At 43.3% G+C, this 14,180-nt stretch overlaps 1 protein-coding gene across 1 annotated transcript in view; it reads right to left on the reverse strand.

Moving 5' to 3' along the window:
* The window catches only part of LOC144825052 (uncharacterized), a 236,253-nt gene that overhangs the window by 118,245 nt on the left and 103,828 nt on the right, over positions 1-14,180 (reverse strand). Inside the window, exon 5 of the mRNA XM_078683962.1 lies at positions 470-560. Coding sequence (XP_078540088.1) covers positions 470-560 — 91 coding nt within the window. The remainder of the gene's footprint in view (positions 1-469; positions 561-14,180) is intronic.

A 14,180-nucleotide genomic window follows, 5' to 3' on the forward strand; every position in this document is an offset into this window, starting at 1 on the left:
GACACCCAATGGTCAGTGGGTACAATGACAACATCGCTATGCTAAGGCAGCAGGACAATATCTTCTAACCCCTTCAGTGCTCCCGATGGCCCCAGGCCGTCATGAGTCACGGAGGGCGTATGGGCACGACGGCCGGGGGCCGTCCGAATCCCACCCACTCATTAATTCTCGCGCACAGCGGGAGAATTACGACTGCGTGCAAGGGGTTAAGGAGGAGGTGCCCGAATAAATTTGCAAATGTTTGGAGCCTTAGGAAACAATATTGTGGTTGTGCTCAATTTGGTATTGCTGAAGTAAGCTTAGCCGTATAAATGCTATGCAACAAGCTTGTTTGAGCACCGCAACCCTTCTGCTGCTGCATATCCTGAAAGTACTTGTTCTGTTTGATTGTAATGCTGATGTTCAAAAAACTAAAATCAATACTATAGTTCTATTGATCCAACAATACACTGCGCAAACTTTATTTTACCTTTTCGTTTTCTGTCTTTCCATGGTAAGAATTAAATTGCAGGAAGCTGTTTTTATATAAAGCAGGATCACTGTCCCTTCGTTTTAATTTCCTGTTGGAAATGTTAACAAATATACCTCAGTATTTGTATCATTGTACCACGTAAGTATAAACTTTCATACCCCAAGTGGATCAATTTACTATTGTTTGGGACTTGGGTGCATGCAGAAGAAATTTCACATTCTAAATTCGTAAGATCAGTATGTGCAGACTCTGTTTCAATAACTGTGCTGTTGATAATCACAATGAATTATTTTCTATAACCTACAGTCATTGATATTTAAGTATTTCCGGGACTTCCATGAAACATGACATTTCCAAATTTAACTTAAACGTTCCATAAAGTGACATTTAAATAAAAAGCTTTTTGTTAGAAATTGGGTTGTACGCTGACTGTGGTCTGAGCCATAGTCAAGCAGGAACTACAATCCTAGTCAGGGTAAGAAGCAGGCAAGCCCTAGATTAACCTGTGCTCACCTTCCGGTAGCTTGGCACAAAGGAGTCAGACTTAAATTAGAGGCAATGTGAAAAGTATTTGTACAAAACCTCAAACAGTAAATCAATGAAAACACCACACAAAAAGATTCCACACTAGGTTAGAATAATATAACTTAATTTAATAAATAAAACAAGACCAAAGCAACAAAAATCCAACTTGAGATATGAATGTTTAAAGAATAAACTGTAAAACAGCGTTTAGAAGTAATAAGCGCTTCTTTTGGGATATTTCTTTGTTGCGATGCAGAGGTTCGGCACTGTTGTTGAGGCGGATGTCGACAGGGATGTGAAAACCTTGTGCCAGGAAGGACGTTGTGCGGCTGTGGTTCCGAAGGCGAAGCGCTGCATCCTATACACACGGTATTGCGATGCTCTGGTCCACGCAACGGAGGGAATGAGTTAGTGCTGATCCACTCAACAAAGGTGATGCACAGCAGCAGCGATCTGTCAGCTAGTCAGAAGATACACAGGTTCTGCTGGAGCAAAACCCTTAGAACCACTTCCAAAGGTCCACGGCTGGGGTGTCACCACTTGGCAGGGCTGACTCACAAATACCAGAGTCCAGGTGTAGAAGCAGGTTTGTTGGAAGTCTTTTATGGCCCTGAGACTTCACATCAGGAAACCAGCAAGCTAGCCCTTGAAGTCACTCTTGGTTCAAGTGATGCAGGTCCGGTCCTTCTCAACCAGGCAGGGGAACAGCAGGCAGCAGGTCAGCACAGCAAGGTCGGTGTCCAGCAAAGCAGCAGCCCAGCAGAGTGATAGTCTTTCAGCAACACAGCAGTCCTTCTTTGTGGCAGAGTCTTCACAGGTCCAGAAGTGTACTGAAGTGGTAGTGTCTGAGGTCCAGTACTTATACCCAGTTGTGCCTTTGAAGTGGGGAAGACTTCAAAGACAGGCCTTTATAGTGCACCAAGGTTCTCCCTTCCTGCCCTATTTCCAGCCTGATGACAGGGGGGTATGCATCCCTTTGTGCAGGGACAGGAAGCAGCCTATTCAGGTGTAAGTGAGGCTGGGTACAGTACCTCCCTCCCATCCTACCAGAATGGCCCATCAAGTCACACGTAAGCTCCCATTGTGTGTGGCTGTCCAGGAGAAAGACACAAAGCCCAACTATCACCCACCTCAGACATGTGATCAGAGACAGGCAGCAGGCACAAAATGTAAAAAAATTCCAAATTTCTAGAAGTGGTATTTTCAGAGTTCCAATTTTAAATCCGACTACACCATATATTTTGATTTTAAATTGTGATTCTAGAGGCACCAAACTTGAAAAGTATATCACTTCAAAATTGGAAATCACACTTATAAAATAGAATAAGGTAGTCCCAATGTTATCCTATTGGGGAGGTAGGCCTTGGAGTAGTGAAAATCGAATTTGAGAGTTTTTAACTACCAGGATATGTAAAACTTAAAAGTACATGCCCTGCCTTTTAAATACATTGCACCATGCCCTCTGGGTTGTCCAGGGCCTACGTTAGGGGTGGCTTACATGTATAAAAAGCGAAGGTTTGGGCCTGGCAAGAGATGTTTTTTTTTACCCAGGTCAATGTGGCAGTGTAAACTCTGCAGTTGCAGGCATGAGCGTAGTTAGAGGAGTGCTTAAGTGGGTGGCACAACAAGTGCTGCAGGTCCCATAGTAGCATTTAATTTACAGGCCCTGGGTACATATAGTGCACTTTACTAGGGACTTATAAGTGAATTAAATATGCCAATTGGGTATATGCAAATATAACCATGTTTTAAGGAGAGAACGCATGCACTTTAGTGCAGGTTAGCAGTGGTAAAGTGCTCAGGCCAGCAAAAATGAGGTTAGAAACAGTGGAGGAGGAAGAGTTAGGCTGTCAGGTCTAACACTTTTATAAGGATATTTTGAAGAAACCTGCGAAATTTGGTGACTTGGGCCAAACAGCAGAGCACAATTGCATGGCAGCACTTCTTAGTTATTTGCCCTTAGCATGCAGATTGTGTCAATCGTAAATACTTACATAGGCTTTTGACAAATTCTTTATTAGTTTGATATACAAATGTCACCTTTTAATTGGACTAAATTAGCAATTGAATCCTTTTGGTTAGAGGAAGCACCCTGGATGGATCTGGACTAGAACAAGATTGGGACATCCTTCTACATATTGCCTCTAATCTAGAAGACCGGTTTCAACAAAGTTGTTATTTACCAAGAGAAGATCCGGTTCTCAACATCACTTGGAAAAAAAACAACAACATAATGCTTCTAATCTTGAAGACATCTTTCTGCAAAGTTGTCAGGTAATCTTTTAGCTCCTGCCTTCCCGAAACTTGATTCTGGGGTGACAGTAGGAGCACGAAATGCAAGACCATCTGCGCCCATCCAAATCTCGGCTGGGCCTAGGACCTGTGATTGTTCTTGTGAAGCCTTACGAGTAAGGCGCAAGCAACTTCTTTAGCTGCACAATGCCCTACTTTAGTCGGTGGGTCTAAATCTTCCTCACTATATCCCTGATGCCTCAAATATGGTTTCTCAATCCTAGACTAACTCTAAAACTTCAGTTATAAATACAGCTGATCCAGTTTTTTGGGAGGATAACATTGGAGAATTAAACGTTCCTGCACATCCTTCCTCAATCAGCATCAATCTTAACAACTTATCATGCTTACTTGTCAATGTCTGCTTCCTGATTAAACATACCAAAGATTTTAGGGAGTAATCAATTGATTACTAAATGACTGTGTATTTCTAATCTTGTCAGCCTTAAATAACAAAACATTTGTACTAATAATCCTCTTCATTTACAGACCTCTGGGTAGTTTAAACAATGTTTTCCCTTCTCTTCTAGAATTAAGGGGCATATTACCAACAACTAGCGATAATTTTTGTCTCTAACTTGTTTAGAGACAAAAATTATCGCCGCACATCGGCGATTTTTACCGCAGATAAACCTTGCTATTAGCAAGGTTTATCGCAAATGCGATAAAAAACGGCCGCAATGCATGAATATCGCTGAAAAGTCAGCGATATTCATGCATTATCGAGCAAATGCTCTTAGCCATGTTATCCACCTCCCATTGGATAACATGGTGAAGAACTGCTCAGGGCAGGTGTTAGCTTTTGGAGATATTCGCGCTTAGCGCGAATATCTCCAAAAGTTGGTAATAGGAGATAGCGATGTTAGCGACTGTTTCCAGTCGCTAACATCTTGGCACGCCCACTTTGCATGTCATTAGTGATAAATATCACTGACATGCAAAGCGGGGCCCAAGATGGTCGCTATCTCCTATTAGCTGTCACTAACTGGTGTTAGCGACAGCTTGGTAATAGGGAGATAATTTTATCTCCGCTTTCTTGGCTTTTAAAGCCAAAAAAGCGGAGATAAACCCCTTGATAATATACCCCTGAATTCTTCTCACTTCACACATTCTAACATTTTACTTATTTTAGGTGATTTCAGTCTTCATTTTGACAACTCTACTAACAGGCTTGTCCTTTATTGACATGTACAAGTCAGTACACTTATTTCAGACATTATTTTGTTCCACACTCTTAGAAGGCACACTCTTGATAATGTATTCTTCCCTTCGGTAGAGGCATATGAATCCCTGTGGACAGGTATCAGGAGTCTGTTATTTAGTATTAAATCCCCCCAGAATAGGCCTCTCACATCTTCTTCACCTTGTCACGTAATTCGTATATACTTTATACCTCCCACTTTACCAATCTTTTTGATTCCATGAAATATCCCTTAGGTAGACTAAAACACAAACAAGCATTGCATAGCTATCAATCACTTATCAGTGAGTGTAGATCTCAATACTATCATACTCGGATTACTAGATCACATAACCCTTCCAAGGTAAGTTTCTCAATGTATAGATCTTTAGCGTATCCTGAGGCCCTTTCTGTATTACATCTCCTAATCCTATGTTTGGTTCTACGCTCTCTGATTTTTTCTGAATAAAATAATTAACTTGATCAAGCAATCACTACATCCTCCTTCTCTCCAGTTTGATTATGATTCTGATGTACTTTTAAAATGGATCACTTTTTACAAGGTATCCCAGGATGAGGTCAGGGTCCGTTCCACCTTGATCTTCTCTGATTCCCCGCTTCATGTTATTCCTCACAAAGTGGCAAAAGCTTCTGTTCCCTCTCTTCTGTCAGATATTCATGCTTTTTGCTTTACTTCTCTAGAGCAGGATCTAGACTGGACATTTGAAAGAATTCTACTACTATAATCCCACTTTTGAAGAAGGTTACATTAGATCCCCCTCAACCATTGAACTATCATCCTATTTCTCTACTACCATAGCTGACCAAGGTGAAAGAAGAATACATTAATTTACAACTTATCAACTGTCTAGAATCTCAGCATGTGCCCAATTCTTTTCAATCTGGCTTTTAGCCAGGCCTTAGTATGGATCCCGTTTTGGCCGCAGCCAATAATGATATCAGGTTTATCTTGGGGAGAACAGCAGTGCCGCCCTCTTTGGCCTCTCTGCTATGTTAACCAGAATGAGAGAGGCCAGTTAGGTGGTAACTGTGCTCAAATGACTTTTCTCTGTGTTGAGTGGCTATGCTCAAGCTGTTTCAATGAATTCCTCTCTACCCCCTTTTCAGCCTAGTTTGTGTGATGTTCTCCAGGGCTCATCCCTTAGCCATTCCTTGTTTAATCTCTATGTTGCCACTCTCACAGATCTTGTTGCATCTTTTGGTCTGTCTTTCGCCTATGATGATGACACATAAATTATCTTTACCGTTAAAGCTCCTATTCATATTGTCAGTGCCAAAATTGTTTTACAATCCACTTGGATGAAAGCCAACTCGCTATGATTAAATACAAACAGAAATGTATATTTTTGGCAAACCAGATATCTGGGCCTCCTCTTGGTGGCCCACTTCTTTTGGTATGTGTTCTACTCCAGTCACATCTGATTGCAGTTTGGGAGGTGGTTTCGATCTTAATCTTTCATTTAGAGCTCACACTTCTAAATGTTTATTCATGCTTAAGGTCATACAGCCTGATTCATGTAGCCAAAAGAGCTCGCAAAAGGGCCAGATTCTGAGAATCTGGCCCTTTGCGAGTGCGATTTTTGCATTTGGTATTCACAATCCCAAATGCAAAAATCGCTATGTAAGAATTCGCATATTTGCGAGGAATGGCATTTAAGGAATCTCTAATAGAGATTCCTCAAATGCTATTCATGACACATAAAAAATTTGCGATTTTGCACTTTTGGGCCGCTATTTACCGAGAGGTCAGACCTCTCGGTAAATAGCAAAAACTCAGAAAAATGCTTTTAAAAGCATTTTTTCTAAGTTGCATGTTGCACACACACATGTCCTTTGGACATGTGTGTGCGCAACACCTGTTCAAATATGCATTTTAGTGGTGCTACAGGGTGTCCTTTGGACACCCCTGGCACCCTTAAAATCGCTATCTGATTTGCGAGTAGCAAATTGCTACTCGCAAATGAGGGATACTCCCCATTCATTCCTATGGGCCTTTTGGCCCATAGGAATGAATGGGGAGTTATTCCTTTTTTTGCGAGTAGCAATTTTCTACTCGCAAATAGAGATCATGTAGGAATCGCTATTTATTTAGCAATTCCTACATGAATGCCGTTTTGCGTGTCCTCAATAGCGAGTCGCTATGATTCGCTATTAGGGCCACGCAAAACGGCCCGTACATGAATCAGGCTGTTAAAGTTCAGTCTCTGAGCTTGAGCATACCGAAGTATTGTAATCCACTATATGTTGGTCTTTCCACCTCCTCCATTCATTAACTTCAACTTAATTAAAATACTTCACATTTTTGAAACACCTTCATCTTCACCCCTTTGCTTCAAACTTTACAGTAGATTCCCATTTCATCACCAAAACGCATCATTAATGTGCTATGTCTCTGTCATAAGGCATTGTTTTCTCCTCAGTCGAAAAACTATGTCTGCTCTTTTCACACCTTACCAAGCGAGCATTATGATCAGGTCCTTTAATTAATTTGTGTTGTCCATTCCCCAATTTAAGAAAACATGTAAGAGTGGATGTGGTTTCCCCGCCATTGCCACCTCCACCTAAGCTAGCCTCCCCATAGCATTATGTTCTCAAACCAATCTAGTTAAGTTCCGCAAATGTCTTAAAACGTATTTATTCCTCTCTGAGTTGTCCTTTTGTCACTCGCGATACAGTTTCCTTTCTCAGTGCCAGGGCACCCTCGGGTATTTGCACACTCTATAAATATTACATTAAATCAAACAGAGTGTAATAAACATATTTTAATCAAGCAATGGATGTTTACCAAACCATGCACGAATTGCTTACTCTACAGTGGCACTTTATTTGCACATTTTAGTTGTTTGGGAGTACTGAATATCCATAGTGTTATGGGTACTAGCTACCAGTGTTAATATAATCACCATTCAGAGTGAGACATACCACCCACACACAGAATGAGTGCTTGATTCAGCAATAGACAGAGCCCAGTTTAAGGTGACAAACATTGTTTGCCCTCACCAAGATATTTTGGCATTGCTTCAGCGCCACCTTTCTGAGCCACAATGCAGAATGGGAGGATCTAGGCCAGAATTTCAGGAAAAACACTGACTATATAAACTAGTCTTAGGTTGATATATATATTATTTAAATTAATCTTGCGAAGAATCCTGAAAACCCTGCATGATCCACGACATACATTAAACCGCAGTCAATGAACACTGATTATGCATCATACCAATGAAATGTAATACACAAAAACCCTTAATACACAAAACATATTTACATGATGCATGGCACTTAAGTGCTTTGAATATAAGCACTGATATCCCATAAAATGAAAATCAGGGGTTGCAATTCTAGATTTTTCATGGAAATATTTCCTTAATTAGTAATAAGCATTTCAAAATCCAGCCCTCTACAAATATTAAGTGAATGGTTTTTGCTGAAAATAAATAGGTCCAACTCACAAAGAGCTCCTGTGAGTAGGTATGACCTACTCTGGAACTCAATCCCTACCTAATCCTCATTGTAAATGAATAAGGGCCCGAGTTAATTCAAGGCAGGCGGTCTGTCATTCCACCATGGGGACAGAGAAAATTACTCCATTCCCATGTTGGAGAGGTCGCCCATTTACTTTATAAATGACCGCCAAGCAGGCGGTCATTTCTAAAAACATTGCCAGGAACTGCCATGATGGCGGTTCCTGGCAATGCATATTACTGTGTGCTACGGGGCTGCAGCTGCAGGTTGCAGCCCTGTAGCACAGAGTATTCCTTTTTTCTTTTAAAAAAGGCAGGAATTTCTTTTTGAAAAGGAAAATGTAATGCCCCTCTACCCATAATAGTCTTTTCCCGTGATGGAGGAAAGCATTAGAATGATTTTCCTGTTCCTTAACACCAGGTTCTACCTGGCAATAAGAAACAGTAAAAAATGACTACATGTATGCCCACCCAAATGAGCTGGGTGGATATGTAACCATTTCACGCATGGTCCTTACCCGCAGGTCTGTCCGAGTGGTTTGGCCATGGCAGAGACAGAGTATTCTGTGCTGTGGCCAAACTGAAAGTCCTCCTGCATTCAAATCAGGCAGGCAAACCTGCATATTGGCAGTATGTATACTTCATCGCTGTCACCGTTGAGACGGAGTTTACATACCGCCAATATATAGATCAAGCCCTAACTCACAACTGCTCCTAGAAAAAAGTTTTGTTACATTTTCTTTAGCAAGGGAGTGAATGGGGTTAGATCAACTGAAGGAATGAGGAGTCGGGTGTTAGCTAGAACACTGAGAGAAACAGGGGCGTAACGGACACCCCCGCAGCCCCAGCAGTGTGGGGGGGGGCCCCACTCTTCTATATATGAAGGGGGGCCCTCAGCTTGTTCGTCCAGGGTGTGTGTCAGACAGTGCCTCCTGTAAAGCAGACAAAGTTTGCAGCCTGCTTTGAGCTGCTCTGCACTGACACAGGCTGACTCAGAAGTGAAGGGAATCAAAATAACAACTTTTGTTTCTCTTTCACTCCAGCCTGCCAGGCCCCTTATAAGAGCAGATCCCCCCTCCCACTCCTCCTCACAGAAAGCGAAAGCGTCTTCCACTGCTTGTCTGAGAGGGAAAGAGGCTGCACAGACCTTAATAGGGCAGAGATAAGGTGCCACCTTTAATTGCAATAGAGAAATATAGTGACCTGTTCACCATTTAACATTCTGCAAAAAGGCCCCAATATGGTTCTTTAATAAGAAATCATTGTTATTCCTTTGAATATGCCCTCCTGTCTTTGTCAGTCAGGGGTCACCAGAGCACAGTTAAAGTGTTTTTCTTAGATTGCCTGTGGGAAAAAATACCAATCTGTTTTTTATAATTATTGTACTGGTTGGAACATTAAAATATAGCTCATGCCCATATAAAACCAGTTAGGTGGCAACCATAGGAAGAGGATGTGTGCAACTGTAGAAACATAACCCGGACTCTACCTAGGGGCAATGGAGGGACAAAATATAGCTGGAATGAGTGGTGATGGATGTGGAGGGGTGATTGCATATGAGTGATTGTGGTAGGTGAGCGCTAAGGAAGTGGACCCCCTCCCCCAAAAGGTTCTCCTACAACACCACAAGCAAAACAATATATATCATACAGAATATATATAAAAAATAAAACATAGTGCAAAAAACAAACATACATTTTCTACCAGTACTCTAGATGAAATCTAAGATAAAAAGTGAATATTGTTCTATATACACCTGTTTCTGTTTGTTTTTTGCACTCTGTTTTATTTTTGATATATATTCTGTATGATATATATTGTTTCGCTTGTGAATTTCGTTCCATTTTACAAAGAGATTGTGCAGTAGAAAAAGCTGTTGAAAGAAATTAATTGGCAAGCATACAACTTACCTTGCTCCTAAATGCGATTATAAAATAAACCAATTGAGTATTCAAGTAAATCCCTTGAAGGCCTACCAACCTGTTTATCTCACTTTGCCCGAGCTCTCCTGGGTAGTTTGGGTCACCCATTACATCTATCACTCATACAACACCAGCCTTGTTTTTCTCAATGACAAGCACAGTTGTGCCTTGCACAGGGATCTTGTTTTGTTAATGGTCTGCTGTAAGGGGACAGGGGTAACATTTGTTTTTTAAAGTTAAATGCAGGCATGGTGTCCTCTGCACCCAAGGGGAGTTGTTGTGTGCAGAGCTTAATTTGTAAAATATTAAGTGCCAGGGCCCTGACCAGGAGGCCACTGCAACTTGCACCAACCATCTCTCCTGTCATCGCTGCCAAAACAACTAATAGCCTTCTCTCTCGCCAGCAACTGCTACAGTTCAGATTATTCAAGGTCCCCAAACCTAAAGGAATGACTATGGCGGCAGATGTTAGTAATTTTTAATGATATTGTATTTATAAACAACTGTTGTTCTGCTCATCTCTAAATTAGGTGAGTAGCGCCACCATGTGTCAGACTGTCCTAAGTGTGGTGTTAACAATTAAGCGCCGGTGCGGAGCACTGGAAACAAATTAAGATCCAGTGTTGAGCACCGGACACCACCGGCCCAAATAAAGCACTGGTTGTGTGGGGATGTAATATATTTAAATCCAAGCAGGTAAATTGAAAAGGTAATTCAATTACAAGTATTTTAAATGTACTACCCAAATCAGCAATTACCTATGCATGCGTGGACTATCACAGATATCTGCACTATTTTCTCTATCCGTTTTTTATTGTATGCATTGTCTTGAATATCACTAGTGGAACTATCTATAGTGTCCTTAGAAGCAAATTGTAGGGGGGACATACATTAGGCCATAGTTAAACTGGTGGTTGTACTTTATGAGATAAAGTAGCCCCTGCCATACATTATAAGGATATTGCAACTCACTGAGGAGTTCATGACCATATAGCACCGTGGTACTCATAGTACGGCCCGCGGGCTGCCAGCAGCCTGGCAAGCCTTCCTTGGCGGCCAGTGGACCGTGCAGGTAATGTACCCGTGGCCCCAGAGAGAAAGAGAGAGAAAGTGGAGAAAGAGAGAGAAAGTGGGGAGAGAGTGAGAGTGTGGAGAGAGAGGGTGGAGAGAGTGTGGAGAGAGAGTGTGGAGAGAGAGTGTGGCGAGAGGGACAGTGGAGAGAGAGAGAGAGAGAGTGGAGAGAGAGACAGAGTGGAGAGAGAGAGAGAGAGAGAGGGGGAGAGAGGGTGGAGAGAGAGAGTAGAGAGAGAGAGAGACTGACTTAGAGACTGAGATACTGACTGACTGAGACTGACTGAGAGAGAGACTGACTGACAGACAGAGACAGAGACTGACTGACAGAGAGACTAACTGACAGAGAGACACTGCCAGACAGAGAGAGAGAGACTGACTGACAGAGAGAGACTGGCTGACTGATAGATACTGACTGAGAGAGACTGACAAAGTGACTGACTGGCTGAGAGAGAGACTGACTAGCTGAGAGAGACTGACTGACAGAGAGAGACTGACTGGCTGAGAGAGACTGACTGGCTGAGAGAGAGACTGACTGACTGGTAGAGAGACTGACTGACTGAGGTAGAGAGAGACTGACTAAGAGAGAGACTGACTGAGAGAGAGAGAGAGAGAGAGAGAGAGAGAGAGAGAGAGAGAGAGAGAGAGAGAGACTGGCAGAGAGAGAGAGAGAGCCAGAGACTTGACTGAGAGAGACTGACTGACTGACAGAGAGACTGAGTGACAGAGAGCGAAACTGACTGACAGAGAGACTGACTGACTGACTGAGAGAGAGAGACTGGCTGACAGAGAGACTGACAGAGGCTGACTAACTTAGAGAGAGAATTACAGAGAGAGACTGACTGACTGAGAGAGAGAGACTGAAAGAGACTGCCTGACTGACAAAGAGAGAAACTAAGACTGACTGACAGAGGAACTGACTGACAGAGAGAGAGACTGACAGAGAGAGACTGACTAACAGAGAGAGAGACTGACAGAGAGAGAGAGACTGACCGACTGAGAGAGACTGACTGACAGAGAAAGAGAGAGAGAGAGAGAGAGAGAGAGAGAGAGAGAGAGAGAGAGAGAGAGAGAGAGAGAGAGAGAGAGAGACTGGCTGACAGGGAGAGAGAGCGACTAATACTGACAGAGAGAGACTGACTGATAGAGAGAGAGAGAAACTGACAGAGAGACTGACAGAGAGAGGCTGACAGAGAGAGAGACTGACAGAGAGAGACTGACTGACTGGTAGAGAGACTGACTGACTGAGGTAGAGAGACACTGACTAAGAGAGAGACTGGCTGAGAGAGAGAGAGGGAGAGACTGGCAGAGAGAGAGAGAGCCAGAGACTTGACTGAGAGAGACTGACTGACTGACTGACAGAGAGACTGACTGACAGAGAGCGAAACTGACTGACAGAGAAACTGACTTACTGAGAGAGAGAGAGACTGTCTGAGAGAGAGAGAGACTGACTGACAGAGAGAGAGACTGACAGAGAGAGAGACTGACTGACTGGGAGAGAGTCTAACTGACTGAGAGAGAGAGAGACTGACAGAGACTGGCTGACTGAGACAGAGAGAGACTGACAGAGAGAGAGAGACTGACAGAAAGAGACTGACAAAGACTGACTGACAGAGACTGACTGACAGAGAGAGAGAGACTGACAGAGAGAGAGAGAGACTGACTGACTAACAGAGACTGACAGAGAGAGAGAGACTGACCGTGAGAGAAACTGACTGACCGGGAGAGACTGACTGACTGACTGACCGGGAGAGAAACTGACTGACCGGGAGAGAGACTGACTGACTGGGAGAGAGACTGACTGACGGAGAGAGACTGACAGAGACTGCCTGACTGACAAAGAGAGAAACTAAGACTGGCTGACAGAGAGAGTGACTGACAGAGAGAGACTGACAGAGAGAGACTGAGAGAGAGAGAGAGAGAGAGACTTGCTAACTGACAGAGTGAGAGACTAAGACTGACAGAGAGAGACTGACTAACAGAGAGAGAGACTGACAGAGAGAGAGAGAGAGACTGACAGAGAGAGAAAGACTGACAGAGAGAGAGAGACTGACAGAGAGAGACTGACCGACTGAGAGAGACTGACTGACAGAGAAAGAGAGAGAGAGAAACTGGCTGACAGGGAGAGAGAGCAACTAAGACTGACAGAGAGAGACTGACTGACAGAGAAAGAGAGAGAAAGACTGAGAGAGAGAGAGAGACTGACTGACTGACAGAGAGAGAGACTAAGACTGACAGAGAGAGAATAAGACTGACAGAGAGAGACTGACTGTCAGAGAGAGACTGACTGACTGACAGAGAGACTGACAGAGAGAGACTGACAGAGAGAGACTGTCAGAGTGAGACTGACAGAGAGAGACTGACAGAGATAGACTGACTGACTGAGAGAGAGAGAGAGAGAGAGAGAGAGAGAGAGTGAGAGAGACTGACTGAGCGAGAGAGGGAAAGAGACTGAATGACTGACAGAAAGAGAGACCGACTGACTGTCTGAGAGAGAGACAGAGAGAGAGACTATGATGGAATCGGGGTCAAAGTGTGCATGAAGCTATGCAATGCCTCTTAAGATTGCTATTGTCTGCTAATAAAAATGTATTATCAAAAATTGCTCTTTGTGGTTACATCTGCTTTTGAAATACAGCATTGTCTAATGTTTTGAAACGGACTTGATTTTTTATACTCTAGCCCCCCCCCCCCCCCTCCCCCCACTGACCCCCACCCCTACCGGTGTGGCCCTCAGCAACAAACCACACTGTAATTTTTGCCCCGACAGAAGATTTGTGAGTACCCATGATATAGCGGAACGAGGCCGAAGGTGACTCATTATCATCTACGGCAGCGAGTACTTTATTCCATGCAATACATGGTAACACCATCACCTTTACCACAAGCCACTTAAATCCTTGGTGTGTAGCTATTGGTGTAACAATAGCCCCTGCAGCACCCATGGCGCGGAGGCCCCCCGGACTCCAGGGTGCCCCCTCCTGGACTGCGCACAGGCGTTGAGGTCCCTGTCCTTAAAGTTACTGACTGGGTCTAGGGCGTGGGGGGCCCCCTCTGTGAAATTTGCAGGGGGGCCCCCTTAGGTTTCGTTACGTCACTGGAGAGAAGGTGATGTTTGGATAGGTTGCAAGCCAAGACATTATTCTTAATCTATTCTGAAGAATACAAATCTCTGTGTGCATCAAGGGATTGCAATTAGCATCCGCCCCAGGAAAATAAACATTTACATAATTTGG

This window comes from Lissotriton helveticus, chromosome 3_1 (genome assembly GCF_964261635.1).
Source record: "Lissotriton helveticus chromosome 3_1, aLisHel1.1, whole genome shotgun sequence".
Lineage (NCBI taxonomy): Eukaryota > Metazoa > Chordata > Amphibia > Caudata > Salamandridae > Lissotriton > Lissotriton helveticus.